The sequence below is a fragment of the Peromyscus californicus genome, unplaced genomic scaffold (genome assembly GCF_007827085.1).
Source record: "Peromyscus californicus insignis strain IS unplaced genomic scaffold, ASM782708v3 Scaffold_8__1_contigs__length_139910024, whole genome shotgun sequence".
NCBI classification, from domain to species: Eukaryota; Metazoa; Chordata; class Mammalia; order Rodentia; family Cricetidae; genus Peromyscus; species Peromyscus californicus.
This window is the reverse complement of record NW_026294606.1, coordinates 7858303-7876203: the sequence shown is the minus strand read 5'-3', so window position 1 is coordinate 7876203 and position 17901 is coordinate 7858303. Positions and strand designations below refer to the sequence as shown.

Sequence of the window (17901 nt, the reverse complement as noted above, 5' to 3'; positions counted from 1 at the left end):
CATGTGCATGCACACAGACAGGGCCAACATTCTATGGTAAGAATTCCATTTCTGGAGTTAGATTGCCAGTAACTGAGAACGTAAGGACGAATCACCTGGTGTCACCAAAGCTCAGGTGTGTCACTTCTCAGCTAGGGTAGATGGATGTTCACGAGGCTTTTAGCACAGTGGCCGGCATGTAGAAACTGTGAAATAATTGTCACCTGTGTGGTTGGTAACTGTGCTATTTAGGAATCTCCCCGCTGGTGACTGCCTGTTAGCAGTCCGTCTTCACCCCCAAGCAGTGAAGTTATTAGCCAACTTGTTTATAAAGCAGTGCCTCATTAGGATTATTTCCCTCAGCACATGGGTTCTCGGAGCCATGAGTGGGCCCAAAGGTGTGGCCATTTTTGAGATTCTTGGTACACATTGTGAAATTGTTGTGCAGCCAGGCCTTGTCATTTGCATTGGCAGCTGCTGAGGTTGAAAGGGAATTCCCTGCCAGTCAGCACCCAGGGCCATTGCATGTCACACAGCCTTTAACTCTCCTCCAAACTTCCAGATCACCAGAGCTAGTCTCCTGGGGCTCCTGCCCATTGGTAAGCATTGGTAAGCTTGGGTTCTTTCAGATGTGCCCCTCACAGTGAAGAAACATGCTTTCCCTTCAGCATTATTGCTGGCATGAATGAGTTGACTTGGGTGCCCTGTTGGGTCTGACAGGCAATGGAGGTCATTTCCTAGGTGTTGAGGCCAGCAATTTTCCTGTTGTCCTGTCCATTTGTACCTTAGAGACAGATGGCCAGTGATGCTCTCCTCTACCTGGAAGCTCTTGGGTGTGTACTGAAACACTGAAGTGCAGCTCCCAAGGCTCAGGTGCAGCAGGAGGAGGTTGACAGACCTGAGGGACTCAGCTTTGGCCGTGGTCCCGTCATCTCCAGGCCCAGCTGGACCCAGGTGTGCTGTGTTCTGCCTGTTGGCGTTGGCTCTGGGACTCGTCCATCCTTCACAATCACTTCCTGAGCCCCTCTGAGTGACTCAGAGGGGGTAAAGCAGAGCTGTGGGACGCATAGGCCCCTGCCTTCAGGAACCTCTGGTCTTGGGGAAGTCACACATACATGTGTCAAGGGCCCTCTCTGGAACCCTGGACTCTGGCTTTGTGGATCAGGAAGGCACTGCGGCAGCAGCCACGATGAGCTCTCTGGGCACTGAGTAGGATTCAAAGATAAATTCTGGAGTGGGAGTGTTGTTCATATTGAGGGAATAATGCAGAGCAATGGTCAATGGCAGGAAGTAGTATGTGGTGGCAAGGTGCAGAACCTGGGAGGGCAGGAACTTGGGGACAGAAGGGGTGAGTTGGGAAGAGCTTGGATTTCTTAGCAGAGGATGTGAGAGTCTAGCCCACAGGGAAGCAGTTTGGACCCTAGGATGAGCCCACCAGGTGACAGGAATGGTAGGATGGGTAGGACAAGGTGGTGGCTGCTGCCCTAGCCCAGGGTCACAGACTTGGGGACACAGAGGAGTGACAGGAGTGACAGATCAGATGCATTGATCATGCAGAACTGACAGCCCAAGTTTGAGGAGAGAAACGTGTCAGAATTGACCCAGGGTTTCAAAGTTGGGTGATGGGCCATGAGGGCAGCAGAGGCTTCCTCACAGAAGGCAGCAGTGAGCAAGGGGGAGTTTAGTGGCTGGCGTGCAGCAGTGGTCAGTGGCTACTCTCCGTACTCTCGCTCTGGAGCCTGGGGGGTGGAAGTGTGGCTGGGTTGTGTTGTAGTGGGTGTGTGTGAGAGCAGCTGGTAGTGTCAGGCTGGAGAGGAGCAGGAAGCGTGAAATGACAGCTGGACTTCTGGCGTTGGAGGCAGGAGCTTGGGTTGTGTTCCCCGCCCCTGCCTGTTCGAGGTGACACAGGTAATTAGCTCAACTGTGCTACTCTATGACATCTAGGAGCAGAATCCTGAGACACAGGGGTCACTGAAGTGTGGTGGTGGGGGTGTTGCTGAGGGAATGAATATTTGGGGAAGATATGGTGTAGAGAAGCGAAAGGCTTTCTTCAAATTGGGAGGGAAGGAGGAAATATAGAGGGATTTTTGAGGGTAAGTGGAAGGGCACGGAGGGAGTGCTGGGGGTGAGTGAGTGGAAGGGCACGGAGGGAGTGCTGGGGGTGAGTGAGTGGAAGGGCACGGAGGGAGTGCTGGGGGTGAGTGAGTGGAAGGGCACGGAGGGAGTGCTGGGGGTGAGTGGAAGGGCACGGAGGGAGTGCTGGGGGTGAGTGAGTGGAAGGGCACGGAGGGAGTGCTGGGGGTGAGTGGAAGGGCACGGAGGGAGTGCTGGGGGTGAGTGAGTGGAAGGGCACGGAGGGAGTGCTGGGGGTGAGTGGAAGGGCATGGAGGGAGTGCTGGGGGTGAGTGGAAGGGCACGGAGGGAGTGCTGGGGGTGAGTGAGTGGAAGGGCACGGAGGGAGTGCTGGGGGTGAGTGGAAGGGCATGGAGGGAGTGCTGGGGGTGAGTGGAAGGGCACGGAGGGAGTGCTGGGGGTGAGTGGAAGGGCACGGAGGGAGTGCTGGACCTGGTACCACCATAGGGAGGACACTCTACCTGGAGCAGGGGGCAGAATGTAGCTGGGATTGGAGGACATGGCCCTGCTTTTGAGCTTGCCAATAGCGGATGAGTCATGCCGGATGGTGAGTGGAAGAGAAGGCCAGCTGAGGGCTTGAGCTAGGCCAATGGTTCTCAACCTGTGGGTCATGACCCACTTGAGGGTCACATATCAGATATTTTTGATTCATAACAGTAGCAAAATTATAATTATGAAGTAGTAATAAAATAATTTATGGTAGGGAGTTACCACAACATGAGGGACTGTATTAAAGAGCTGCACCATTAGGAAGGTGGAGAACCACTGCTCTAGGCAGTGTGGGCCTTTTAGAACCCAAAGCCATTAGAACCAAGATCTGTATGGCAACAACGATGGGAAGAGACCCATTTGCTTGCTTCACCGAGTCCTCAGAGGTCCACACGGGGACGGACATGACCGGTGCTCCTGTGGTCCTGGGAGCATTAGTTTCTCTTTCACAGCATGGCTGGATTGCTACCATACAGATGTGTGGCTACCAAACCACCACACACACACACACATGCATACCACAAATGTACACTTCACATAGACATACCACAGGTGCACACCTCACACATGTATTCCACACATGCACACTTTGCACATATGCATACTACATATGCACACTTCACATACACAGGTGCACACCTCACACACATATACAACACATGTACACTTTACACACATGCATACCACATGCACACTTCACATACACATACCATATGTGCAAACCTCACACATGTATTCCACACATGCACACTTCACACACACACACATACACACACACACACACACCACATATGCACACTTCACATACACATACCATATGTGCACACCTTACACATGTATTCCACACATGCACACTTCACACACACACACACACACACATATACCACACTTGCATACCTCACACACTCCCTTCTTCTCCAGGCATGTTGGGGGGAGCAACAGGTTTTCTAAGTTCACAAATTACTGATGATACCTCCATTCACTTCCTAATTAAGGGAATTATGTGAAAAGTCAGGACCCCTGGGAACACAAGAGACACAAAAGCCCAGAGATGTTCCAGGACTTTGTACCCTGGCTATGCTTCTCTAGGAGGTTCTGAGAAGCTGAAAGGAAGTGAGGGCTGGGGCTCTGGCAGCCTAGAAGCAGAGGGAGGAGGTTCATAGAGAGGCTATGCATATAGCCATGCACTAAGCATAATCTACCTTTGCTAAAGTTGCATGCAGTGGAGGTACATCATGGCGTTTTTTTTTTTTTTTTTTAATCAATGGACAAGACTAAGTGTTGTCCTGATTTCTGGGCTTGAGATCAGTCTTGAGCGTTCTTGTTCCCAGAGCTCCCACAGGCTGGACTGCAGGCAACAAGGTTGACAGGTGTGTCCTTTGGGAATCCAGACTCATCAGCACAGGGCAGTACACATAGGAATGGTAACAGTTTCCCTTGAGCAAAACACATTCCCATAGCTCCCATCTCAGTAAAGTGCCATTTGTAACACTGTCTAAATTACAGAGCCAAGGAAGTGAACTGGCCATTCATCTTTGCCCCCACTTAAGAGATGAAGAAACCAGGGTCCATGAAGTTCAGTCCCTTGTACATGGTTGTACAATAAATAGCAACTGAACTAGAACACACATCCTGGCCTGCTTATAATGTGGGGTTCTTTCTGCAGAAGCTCCTGACTCTTTTGGAGCCCCTAGGTCCTGGGGAAACTGATGGACTCCTGGGAAATAAGAGCTAGCAAAGAGCGTCCCAGCTGAGAACTTCCTGGGCATGTGATCTGAGGGGCCTGCCAGCCTGCTCATGGCCAAACCCAAATGCAGTTTGTCCGCAGAACATCACTGGAGCCTGTTACCTTAGACCTGTAGGTGAGAACATGATTGAGGGAGTTTTTAGTGTTCAAAGCTTCAGGCCAAGGTCAGTGTCAGTCCTTATTAAATGGCAAGTGTGTGACCCTGTGGAGGCCTTGATGTGAGGACCTGCCCAGGGGCTCAATAACTGTTTGGAGACAGGCCACATGTCAGAGTCCTATCATGAGGAAGCTTACTTTTCCAGAAATGGTGTTCACCTTCTGTTACTGTGATAAAATACTGGTCAAAAGCAGGTTGTGGAGAAAAGAGTTTATTTCCTCATATCTTACAGTCTATCATGAAGGGAAGTCAGGGTAGGAACCTAAAAACAGGAACCTGTATGTAGGAACTGAAGAACCACGGAAGAACACTGCTTACTGACTTGCTCTCTGTCTTAGTCAGGGTTTCTATTGCTGTGATGAAACACCATGACCAAAGCAACTTAGGGAGGAAAAGGTTTATTGGCTCACACTTCTGCATCACTATTCATCATTGGAGGAAGTCAGGACAGGAACTCAAGCAAGGGCTGGAACCTGGAGGCAGGAGCTGATGCAGAGGCCATAGAGGAGTGATGCTTACTGGCTTGCTCCCATGGCCTGCTCAGCCTGCTTTCTTATAGGACCCAGGACCACCAGCCCAGGGATGGCTCCACTCACTATGAGCTGGGCCCTTCCCATTAATCACTGATTAAGAAAATGTCTTATAGCTAGATCTTATGGAGGCATTTCCTCAATTAAGGTTCCCTCCTTTCAGATAACTCTAGTTTGTGTATCAAGTTGACATAAGACCACCCAGCATACTCTCTATGGCTTGCTCAGCTTTTTTTTTTTTTTGACAACCTAGGACCTTCTGCCCAGGTATTGTACCACTCATGGTGGGTTAGGCCCTTTCCAAATCAATCAGTAATCAAGAAAATGACCCACAGGCTTGTCTACAGGTCAGCTTGATGGAGTGAGTCATTTTCTCAGCTGAGAATCCCTCTTCCCAGATGACCCCAACCTGTGTCAATTTGACAGCAACAATGAAAAAAAAAAACAGCACGAAGGATAAGACAACATACTCAGAAAACAGAGGTACTAAATCCAGACCTCGACTCCTCCCCACTCAAAAAAAAGCATCCTGCAGAGGGAGGCACCTGTCAGAGATGAGGCCAGCAAATAGGACACCGACACTTGCAGAAGAGCCATGGAACCAGTTAGCCGTAGTCTTCTGCCCAGGGAGTGGTGACAGGGGTTAAGCTGATGATTCTAGGGGCCTGTAGATCTACACAGGGCTCCCACCCCAAGGGGAAGGGAGTCTCAGGGTAGGGCCCATTCCCTTATTTCAAACATCCTGTCCATCTTGGGATAGAGCACTTGAGCTGGCACTGAGGGAACCATAGGCCTTCTGAGATGCAAAGTGAAGGTAACATGCTTTTGATTTAGGGAAGGCAGTGGTCTTGGTAGCAAAGCATTCATGATAAGAAATGATCAAAAGTTGACTTTTATGTATATCCTCATTATAAAATAAGAATTATGTTAGAGAAATGGAAACATTTCACTTTAGAAGACATTATTGTTGGATGTCAATCCTTCTACTCATATGTGCCCCCAACTCCTACCCCAGGACTAACCCTGGGAGGTTCAGGGTGTTGGCGGGGCATCAGTAGTTTAGCGAGCTGAGCACTGTTCTAACCTGTAACTTTCCATAGCCTCCTTGGGCAAACTGTATGCAAGTCTAGGGAATTCAAGTGTGCATATTTCCAAGAGCCACTTTCTTGTTATCACCCAAATCAGTGTATAAGAATCACTCACTTTTGGCCTTCACCAACCACAATTGGTCCATGCTAGAGTTGCAGAGGACTCTCACCCAGGGCTTACCTGCAGCCAGTGGCTGGGACTCCAGACCACACCCTCTGGGCCAGGACATAGAGCTCATGGTGCTGCATGACGTACTGATGGGAACTCCTGCTGTTTTCTGGAAGAAAGTTCCAGAACCTATTCAGCAGCTGTATATTGACCAGGCGCCGGTTTCTTTTACTCCTACCATAGCTGCAGAGTTGATAAGTATGGTGTAAAGTCTCCACCCTTGTAGGCCTCTATGACCTTGGCCTAGCCATTGTTAGCATTGTGATGTATTTTTATGTGGGCCTAGACTTGTAATATCCGCAGCTGACGACATGCTTCGTGGTACCAGTGTGAGTTGTGCATGCTGAACTTGTGAGGTGAGCCCCAAACAACCAGTGCTCCAGAGATGCTTTGCTTCTCGGTGAGTGCCTCCTTGATGGTATTGTGGTGTTCTTTAACGCTGAGCATCAGCAGAGCATCGCAGCTGTGGAGGCCACAGAGGTTTGCTGCAAATGTAGGAAACAATTCCCATGGTAGGTGTGGTTATAGAGGTGCACTCCACTGACAGAGCTCACCAACTGTGCACTTAGGAGCTAACCTTTTCTATAAGTGTAAACTTAGAAACAGACTGATTAAAAAGAAGTAGGAGGCAAGACAAACAGGGAAGAAAAACGAGGAGCAAACCACTCCAGTGTAAGCACAAGGAAATCTGACACGCCCTGAAAGAGAATGTTCTACAAGCAAAGACTGCCTGTTTCCCTCCTGCATGTCGGTGTCATAAAAACCAGCTGAAGACTGTGGGGATGTCATAGATGGAAAGACTAGATTCCTTCCTGGAGGAGAAAAATGCTATCAAGGATGTCATGAGGTCAAATGACAGCTTTACTATAGATGGTAGATTAGATAAAGGTCTAATCAATGTAGAGTTTGAACCTGGTCACTAAGGTAGACAAGATGACATCTCAAACTTTAGGATACGTGTTCAGAAGTATTTAGGGTTAGACATTCGGTGCATGCAGCCCACCCTGAAAGAGTTTCTGAACAAGTTGTGCAGCCTGGGAGGACCGCTGCTTAGGGGGTGGGACTAAGGGCCGGATGCACTATGGGTAGAAAGCCTAGGGCATCGGTCCTGGCTGTGAAGTCTTGGGCTCCAAGTGTGTGCTGTGAGCTGAGGTAGCTGAGGCCAGGGGGACCTGAGGCAGAAGTTCCCATCCCTTGCCTGTGCTGATGCATTCTGAGAGCAGGAGCGAGAGAGTGTCAACACTCTGGTCTGAGAACTGCACACTCAACACGGTTGCACCAGAAACTCACTCTGAAAGGGAATTGTGTGAATTCTCCTGGGCAACACACACTCCAAAATCTGCTTTTATAGCTTTGAACTCTAATTGCAAATTGTGCTTCCTTCAATTAGCAGTTTGCCCCAGGAAACATCACAACAGGGAAAGAATTCAAAACCCATCCCACCAAGGAAGAAATAGAGACTGATGTGGTATTTTTAATCTAATGGACTTTTATATGCTGTGTTTTTATTTTTGTTACTTTTAACCTTTGTTAATTTATAATCTTAACTCTTGCATAATTACATCACATTCATCTTTGAGTTTATATATTGCTTAGTTAGGTTTTAGATTGTCCTGTACTTTCCCAACCCGTCTTAATGCCAACAATCCACTGTTCTTTAAGTGAACAGCCTATGTATTGTCTTTTATTCCTATTTCATGTCTTCTCTTCAGTTCCCTGCACTTTCTGTTGTTACTTCTTATCTCTAGCCTCCCATAGCTCTAAAAATCTTTGAGCTCCATGGGCCCTAAAACTATTCCAGCTTCCCCTTCTCAGCTATTTTTCCATTTCAACTTTTATCTCAGTTGCTGTAATACTGCTACCCAACTAATTCTTTCTACTCCTAATCTTAGCAACTAATACCCTTGTAGATGCCATACAAGCCTTGTTCTTTTATTCTTTGATACTTATTGAGGTCAAAGTGATAGTTATTTTCAACCGGCTAGGATGATATTGGCATAGTGGTCCTATCCAACTGCTGAGGTTGTTTCTGTAGTTTATATTCTTGGAGTATTATAGGGGACCATACCTGTGCCTTATGCACATGGATTGAGAGTTTAACTGCTAAACTGTCCCCTCAACCATACCATAGTCTAGCTCACTTTGAACATTGCAGATAATTCAACAAAAATAATGCAACTGATAAAATCCAATCAACACAATATGCATAAGTCAGAACACATAATATATTAGAAACATGAAGGACAGCAATGGATCTCAATGAGAGAGCATTGCATTAAATCCCAGATAAAGAATTCAAAGGAAGGATTGTAAGAAAGTTTAATAAAAACAGAGGATACAAATAAACTATCAAATGAATTGAAATAGAATCCAAATAAATAAATAAATGAAATAAGAGAATCAAACAGGATTTGACATAGGAGCTCAAGAAAGAGATAGAAATATGAATACAAATAAAATTGAAATTTAAGAAATAGAAGTTCAGTAAGTCAAATGAACTCTTTACAAAGCTCTGCTAATGAATGGCTCAAATAGAAGACACTATCAGGGAAGAAAACAGATCGATTCAGACGTTGACAAAGATAAAGTGATAAAATATGAATAGAATACATGAGCTCTATTTGACACCACTAAAAGATCAAATTTCTAAGCCATGGAGTGATAGAACTTTAGTCTAAGGGTGTATACAATATATTAAACAAAATAGTAGCACAAATTCCCCAAATGTAGAGAAGCAGATGGCATCTAGAACCAGGAGGCATTTAGAACACCAAACAGACAAGACGAGAAAAGAACCTGCTGACACCACAGTATAGTAACACTAAACAAGAGAGCAAAGGAGATACTGAAAGCCGAGAGAAGCACCGAGTCTTATATAAAAGCAAACCCATGAAAAGTCCAGAGCCACTCTTTACGGAAATAGAAAAAAGTCTTAAAATACCCGTGGAAGCGCAAGACTCCAGAAAACCAAAACAGTCCTAAGCAAAGCAAAAAATGCTGGAGGCGTCCGCATACTTGATTTCAAGTTGTACTATAGAGTCATGGGAGCAAAAACCAACATGTAGACGGTAGGGTAGGGTAGGGTAGGGTAGGGTAGGGTAGGGTAGGGTAGGGTAGGGTAGGATAGGGTGGGATAGAATAGAATAGGATGGAGAACCCACATTTAGATGCTCACAACTATGGGCGATTGAATTTTGACAAGCCAAAAATCTGTATTGGAGAAAAAGACAGCCTCTTCAACAAATGTTGCTGGTGAAACTGGGCATCGACATTAGAAGAATGAATTTAGATCCTTATTTCTCACCCTGTATGAAAATCAACTCCAAATGGATTAAAAGCCTTAATGTAAGATCTGAACTCCAGAATGCATTGGAGGGAAAATAAGAGGAAACACTTTAAGATATCAACATGGACAAGGACTTTGATTTTTAAATTCTATTTATTTAGTGTTGGAGGAGACACATGCCATGCACATGTGTGGAGATCACAGGACAATTTAATGAGAGTTGGTTCTCTCTTCCATTATGTGGGTCCTAGGGGATCCAACTCAGGTCATCAGGCTTGGCAGCAGGCATCTTTACCCACTGAGTCAGCTCAGTGGCCTGCCAAAGACTCTCTGAATGGCACTCCAGTCACTTAGGAAATAATGCTAACAACTGTCAAGTGGGGTTTCATGAAATTAAAAAGCTTCAGCACAGCAAAGGAAACAATGGAGTGAAGAGACAGCCCACAGAAAGGGAGAGGCTCTTTGATGCCTAGATATCTAACAGGGTTAATACCTAGATTATACAGAGAGCTCAAAGAACTAAGTAAGTCAAACAATCTAATCAATAGACGGCCTAATGAAATGAGTAGACACGTGTCAATAAATGCATGGGCAATAAACGTGAAAGAATATTCAGTATCACTGATCATCAGAGAAATACCAACTAAACTGCATTGAAATTCCATCTCCTCCAGTCAAAATAGCAATCATTAAGAACATCACAGCTGGGCAGTGGTGGCACATGCCTGTAATTCCAGCACTTGGGAGGCAGAGGCAGGTAGATCTCTGAATTTGAGGCCAGCCTGGTCTACACAGAGAAAACCTATCTTGAAAAACAAACAAAAAGAGAAAGTAAATAAAAATGCTAGAGAAGATATAGGGGTAGGGAGGAACTTTTGGTAGGGTTATAAATTAGTCTAATCACTGTGGAAGTCATATGGAGGCTCCTCAAAAAACTAACACCTAGCTACCAGTGCTGCTCCAAATCATCACAACACAGAGATATCTGCACATCAGTATTATTGCAGTGCTCATCACAGTAGCTGAGCTATAGGACCAGCCCAGGAGTCAGCACAGAGTGCACTAAGGAAATGTGGTTGTACACCCAGTAGAAGTGTTTCAGCCATGAAGAATGAAGTTATGTTATTTACGGGAAAACTGATTCAACTGGATATAACCTAGTAAGCGAATTAAGTTGTTTCAGAAAAAAATATTGCATGTTTTCTCTCATTTGTGGTTCTCATATTTTATATAGGTGCATGACATCATACACACACACACACACACACACACACACACACACACACACATACACACACACACACACACACACACACACACACACACACACAAACACACACACGGCATGAAAGAAGTAAGGCTGAGTAGGAACAGCGGGAATGGAGAGGTGAGAAAGGGGTGAGCAGCAGGGTGTGGGGCACATATGCTCAAAGTACGTTACACACTTGCATGAAATCATCCTATGTAACCATGGTGCACTGCCTTGCTACAGACCCCAAACAATGAGGCTAATCAGTGAAAGAACAACCCCCCAAACTGAGAGCCAAAAGAAACCTTTTCTCTTCAGAAGATAATTACCTCGGGTGTTTTGTGATTGAACTGCCCAGTTGACAAGTATTAACAGTGTGAGTCTGGTTTGGTCCGGAGCTGTGTCAGCGTCCGGGTGGGTGTTTTCATGTCGAGGATAGTCCATTGCACACTTTACTGGCTATTATATTGGTTTAATAGCCGCAGATGAGTAATTATAAACCAATAAAAGCTAGATTGCTTATGTTGCTAACTTAGAAGAATGTGAGAGAATTTTCTTATTGCTTACTCAGGAGAGATAATGGAAAAAAATACAGGGGTTTATTGACAGGGCTGCTGGCAGTTTGGCCAGTGTTCTTTCAACATCTGCACTGCCAAACTAGCAGATCATTATCTGGACACGGCCTTTCAATCAGTAACTCCTGAAAGCCACACTGTAGAAACTGATTTAGGGGAGCCTTGACTCCTGGGTCAGATCAGCCACAGCTAGAGAGGAGCTGCCTAGTCAGCGTTTACACAGCCAGACAACGACACCTATTTGGTCTATGGCAAATTTCCCAGGACACACTGGTAATATCGTCACAGTTTTGGGAAAGAATGTATAATGATCTCTTGGGGCCTCTCAAGGGCCACAATGTCTGTTCTTGCTTAAATGAACCCCAAGGTGGCCTTCACCTCCCTTCCCCTACACAGGTGGAAATGTATATGTAGGAGTTTGCTCAGGCATGTTTCTCAGGCAAGTGCTGCCTCCCCTCGCTCTTGTGGAATTCTGGGATGAGTTAAAATTCATGTCCTTTAATCTCCACTTTGAACTACATAGCCACAAGGCTGAATGTTCATCGGAGAAAGATGGGAACATTTGGGGACTTGGGAGTTAGCTCCCAGGATGAAAGGCCACTTCCTGTTTACAGCATGTGTGAGACCAAATCAGACCTGGGATCAGGTGGCTCAAACAGTATTGTGGTCATGGGTGGCTTTCATGCTTCATCCTGGTCCCATCATGTTAGTAGGAGCCTTCAGAAGGGACATTTTTTTCGGTATTGGAAGGCCTACCTGACCAAGAGCCACAACAGAGAAGATGAACATAAGGAAAGGTGGAGGGTGCTCTGTGGGAGGACCAGCTGGGGGAGAGACCAGTCTGCTGCTCTGTGTACCCCAGAGATGCTACAGAGAGAGAAAACCACCAGCATAGTACCCCCCTCCCCCGCAGCCTGAACTTGTGGGGATCCACCAAAGAAGACTGCTCCGACATGGGTTTAAGCCATAGGAAGTCTTTATTAGCCGGCCGGTGACTATACTGAGTGTTCGGGATCCCAGCGTAGCCCCGAGCCTTTCTCAGGGTGAGCTTGTAAGCACAGCAACCATATCCTGGGTTGACATACTTGAGTTAACAAGAACAGTCAGGAGCAGAACTAACTACAGATGCCAAAAAGCAAGGTTAGGGCATTTAGAGACTTCTCAGAGCCATGGACTTTGATGGATTAGGCCTTTGTTTTCATTTTGGCAGGTGGTGCTGTCTACATGCTGAGTGCTACTGTCTGAATGGTACTTCTGTCACAGAGTCAGTTGTGCTGGGCCCCTGAACTTTCAGGGTCCATTGATACTGCCTTACAGCTGTTTGGGGGCACAACCAGGCCAGGGCTGGCATGAGTCAAAACATGCCTATTCTCTAGCCGGCCAGCGGGTCCTCTGACTGACCATCATTTGCTAACTTACTGGACCCAACACTATTCCAGCTACCACATTGAGGACTTGGCATGTTACCTGACTTGTGTCTGTGACAGCAGTCTGTCAGTCTTTGAAGGATCAGAAAACAAAGGTAGAAAATGCTAATACTTGTAAGTGGTGGAGGAGGATTTGCACCCAGGACAGCCTGGCTTCAAATCACATTTACTTTACCACACAGAATACAGGCATTCGCATGCATGTTCACATCTGTGCGCACACACACACACACACACACACACACACACACACACACACACACACACACACACAAAGAGTATTGGGAGAGACAGGTAGGGGGGAATATGAATGACTATCAATTCCCCATCAAGGGTGAGCTTGACTTGACAGTCTTCAATGATCCTGGGCATTCTACAATCACAGCTGCTTGGAAATGCATAGTGATGGTTGACCAGAAGACTCTGGAAATCCCAGGGCAACTTGGCTGGGAGTGTCTCCAATCTTGTGTACAGGTTGCCAGGGCTCCTGATTGGAGCCTCAAAACTCTGGTATAAGCTGCCAAGAGTGACAGATAGCTTGGTAAAAACAAATGAGCCGTGTGAGTGGAGACTGTCAGTGGGATGGACTGGCTGTGGTGCCAGGGGCTGGCCAGTCTCTTACCTGCCTGGTCACTTGCTACCATCTCTCTCCTGTCTTTTCAGCCAACCATGGATTGAAGACCAGGGCAGTGGCTCTAGGGGAGCAGGCAGCATACCATGGACCAATACACTGTATTGCAACCATTGTGCGGACTGAGGGCCTGGCAGGGCTATACCGGGGAGCCAGCGCCATGCTGCTGAGGGACATCCCAGGATATTGCCTCTACTTTATTCCCTATGTGTTCCTGAGTGAATGGATCACACCTGAGGCCTGCACAGGGCCCAGCCCCCATGCTGTGTGGCTGGCAGGTGGCATTGCAGGTAAGGGCTACAGCATGGGAGTCCCGTCCCTGGGTCCTGGGCCTGCCACAGTGATGGTAGAGTGCAGAGGAACCCACCATGACCTTCCCACCTCTGAGAAGGCAGGACTCATCCAGTCATATATGCAGGACCCTTTATTTCACTTACTCTGTGCCATAACTAGTAGGGGGAGCAGTCCTGTGACCCCTCGTGTCCTTCTTTCCAGGGTTGTGAGTATCTGTGTGAATTCACTGCACTTTGAGGCCCTGGATGCACTCCGAGCATGTTCTCCGTGGCAGGCATTGCTGAGCTTTGGGGAAAGCTATTAGTGCAGTTCACCTTCACTGGGTGTCAGACTTTGTTAGGTGTGGGAGGGGGGAGCCAGTCTCCACGCTGCGCTGAGATACTCAAGGCCACGAAGCCAGTGCAGACAGGACAGCAGGGACTCTGCAGTCAGAAAGAGCCAAGTGGGGCCACACCTGCTCATTTTGTCGCCATGGACTTGTTACTCTCCTACCCTGCACCACAGCCGCGGTTCACTCAGGGGGAAGGTCAGCATGCATTGAGTGGTTTGCCATACCTACTTTGATATGACTCCCTACCACCTCTCAGGCATCTTTCTTTTCTTGCTTCTCCTCCTCCCCTTCCCCTCCTCCACATCCCCTCCTCCTCAGAGCTATCTGTGTTTTAAACTCACAGCAGACACACACAAAGCCCATGCCTTGACCATACAGCAGTGGTGCTCTGCTTATGCCCTTGTGTGTCTGAGGCCCATCCCTGGACCTCTTCCTAGGAAGAGCCCTTAAGTTCCTATCCGTTCTCATTTGTGTGGAGAGCAGGTGCCAAGGGCCTGAGGCCTTCATTTCATGGCATCCTCACTGTGACTGAGGGATGAGTATCCCAGGCACACACAGGGAGGCAGCTAGGAGACCTGGCAAGGTCAGGAGAGAGTGAACATGGAGACAGACTTCCGGAGGCCATGTTAGAAAGCTGGAGCAGAGGGTCCAGGATGTCTCTTTGGAGAGCTGCTAGGCAGCAGTTACCAAACCTAGAAAGCCAGCTGCCCTGGACTTTGACATTGGAGTGTTGTCTCTCCCCAGCCAAGAATGTGCCACTTTCTGCGTTAGTAAAACAAAACAAAACAACCACTGTTTTCCTAACGCTTTAGAGTCACACTAATGCTTAAACAGGGACTTTGAGCTGATCCAGTGACGATGACCCCGATATGTGGTCTCTCAGTTTTATGCCACAGATTTAGGAAAGTTTTTACACAGAAAAAGACTATGCCAAATCTTGCCTTGCAGTCCCTAGGCTGGCCCTTCTCAGTGAGCGGTCTGTGTGACAGGCTTTGCTTGGTTTCCCAGATTCCAATGAAACCCTGCCTGTGGATAGCTGCAAGCCTTTGGTCACAGGTCTCACCCTGAGCTCTCTCTCTGCTTCGGAAGGACTGCAGAGCCCTGTGAAGCAGTTGCTGTCCCATAGATAAATGTTGCCACACGTGGAGCCTCACTGTGGCCTAGTCTCATCTTCCAGGCTCCCACAGGCATCCGTTCACATGTCCTCACAGCCGCCTCACGAACCCAGCACTTCAGCCCCAGTCCACAGAGCAGGTGCAGGAGGCTTCTTCGAGGTCCAAGAGTGGGTGGAGGGAGAGGACCAGAAGTCCCGTTCCCAGCCCACATCCCTCGCCACCACCTATGGGTTTTCTGAAGGACACCATCCTCAGGGAGCCACACCTTGGAGACCCAAGACAGCCAGCTCTGGCATGCTTTTCTCTGACTTTGCAGGGGCCATTTCCTGGGGGACAGCAACTCCGATGGATGTCGTGAAAAGTCGACTCCAAGCTGATGGGGTCTATTTAAACAGATACAGCGGAGTCCTGGACTGCATCTCCCAGAGTTACCGTCAAGAAGGCTTGAAGGTGAGCTGCACACAGCCCCCCCATCCCCCCAGGTGAGCAAAAGGGTGAGGTCAGGGACTGAGAGAGCAGGTATTGGAGGTTACCAGCCTGTCCTTGAGATTATTCCTGGATACTTTCTGTTTGAGGGAGCAGTGTGGCTGGGACTTTTTTTTCCCCTCCTGATTTCTTTCTCAGCACGTTTGTTGCTGGTGTACGGGAAAGTTACTAGACTTCGTGTGTGGGTTCTGTGCCCTGCTACTTTGCTGAAACTGTAGATCAAGTCTGAGGGTTCTGGAGTCCGTAGGCTTTTAAGAAAAAGATGGTGCTATCTACAAATGGGGTGGCTTGAATTCTTTCTTTTCTATTTGAAGTCCTTTTATCTCGTCTCTTGTCATGTTTCCCAGGTAAGACTTCACGCACTGTATTAAAAGGAGAGGAGAGAGAGTGGACACCCTTGTCTCATTTTAGATTTCACAGAAAAGTTTTCAGTTTGCCCCTATTTGGTACAGTATTGGCTTAGGTGTGTCGTATAGCCCTTGGTGTGCTGATGTGTGTCCCTTCTAAGTTTCTTCCAGGCTGTTATCACGAACGAAAGTGTTAAGTGTTGTCAAAGGCCTTTCCTGTAGCTATTGGAATGGTCATGTGATCTCTGTCTATTTACACTAATTTGCATATGTTCAGTCAAGCTATCCATGAAATAGAATCAACCTGGTCATGGTGTCTCGCTTCTCATTGTGTTCTTAGGTTTGTGAGGTTTTATTGAGAATCTTTGTGTCTATGTTCATTGGGGGAAATTGGTCTATAATTCTCCTTCGTTGTCTTTTTCTCCTGCTGGTATCAGGGCCATGCTGGTTTTGTAGAATGAGTTCGGTGGTGTTTCCTGACTTTTCTATTTTATGGAAGTTTCTGGAGAATTAGTTTCAGCTCTTCTTTAAATACTTAATTTAATTCAGCAGTGAATCTGTCCAGATCTGGCCTTTTCTTTGATGGAGATTTTATTACAGCTTTGATCGTATTGATTTTTCTGTATTTTTTAGATTGTTTATATCCTCTTGAACTAATTTAGTAGCCATAGGTGTCCAGGGCCTTAGCCATTTCTTCCAGACTTTCCTGTTGTTTGGAGCATGGATATTCTAAGTATTCCCCAGTGAATGCCTGGGGTTCATTGGAGTCTGTCTGTGGCAATGTCAGCCTTTCATCTCTAATTTTTAATGCTAGCATTCTCTCTCTCTCTCTCTCTCTCTCTCCTCTCTTTCTCTCTTTCAGTTAGTTTTCAGTTAGTTTGGCCAGGAGTTTGTCAATCTTGCTCATTTTTTCAGAGATCCAACTCTTTGATTGACTCTATGTACGTTTTTAAAAATTTCCATTTCACTAATTTCTGCCCTGATCTTTATGATTTTTTTTTAACCACCACTGCTTGGGGGTTTGGCTGATTCTTTTTTTTCTAAGACTTTGAAATGTACCATTAGGCAATTCCTGACGATCACTCTGGGTTGTGTATGTAAGTATTCATAGCTACAGGTATTTTCATTTTCATCTGATTCTCGGAATTTTTCAATTTTCTCTCTGATTTCTTCAATGAACTTTTAAGAATTATTGATGAGTATATTGTTTGGTCTCCATGTGTTTTTACAGTTTCTACACTTTACCTTGTTATTGAATTTTAGTTTTATTCCACTAAGATTTGATAAAAAACATGAAATTATTTTTATGCTTTTGAATTTGCCAAGATTTAATTTGTGTCCTAGATCGTGGCCTGTTTTAGAGAAGGTTGCTTGGGCTGTTTAGAAGAATATATATTTTGATTCTGTTGGGTGGAGTATTTCATTGATATCTGTTAAGTCCATTTAATCTCTCATGTAATTTAGGGTTCAGGGTCTTTTGTTTGTTTACTTTTAGGTTGATGGTCCATCTTTAGATGAAAGTGGGACACTTAAATCACCCACTTATTATATCAGGATCAGTATGACCTTTTATGACCCTTAGTGTTTATTTTAGAAATTAAACATCTACCATTTGGTGCATATATATTTACAATTACTGTCTTCTTGATGAGCTGTTCCCTTTCTCCATATGTAGTGACCTTCTTATCTCTTTCAATTTTGGTTTGATGTCTACTTTATCAGATACAGAATAGCTATGCTAGTTGTGTTCATCTTCCACTCTCTTGATAGGTTGCCTTCCACCTTTAAACCCTGGGTGTGTGTACCAGTGGGGTGTGTTTCTTGCAGACAACAGACAGCTGGGCTAATCTTTTAATCCAGTCAGCCAA

At 46.4% G+C, this 17901-nt stretch overlaps 1 protein-coding gene across 23 annotated transcripts in view; it reads left to right on the top strand.

Annotated features, from left to right (window-relative positions):
- Slc25a48 (solute carrier family 25 member 48) overlaps positions 1-17901 on the top strand; it is a 45867-nt gene that overhangs the window by 18616 nt on the left and 9350 nt on the right. For 20 of the 23 annotated variants that reach the window (XR_008215822.1, XR_008215820.1, XR_008215819.1 and 17 more), the window contains exons 5-6: positions 13493-13750; positions 15517-15650. Coding sequence is in view for 13 of the 23 variants with exons in the window: in XM_052728692.1 (XP_052584652.1) it covers positions 13493-13750; positions 15517-15650 (392 nt within the window). In the remaining 10 variants the exon portion in view is untranslated. Of the gene's footprint in view, positions 1-13492; positions 13751-15516; positions 15683-17901 lie in introns of all 23 variants that reach the window. The other 3 variants (XM_052728697.1, XM_052728696.1, XM_052728684.1) reach the window with 1 other exon arrangement.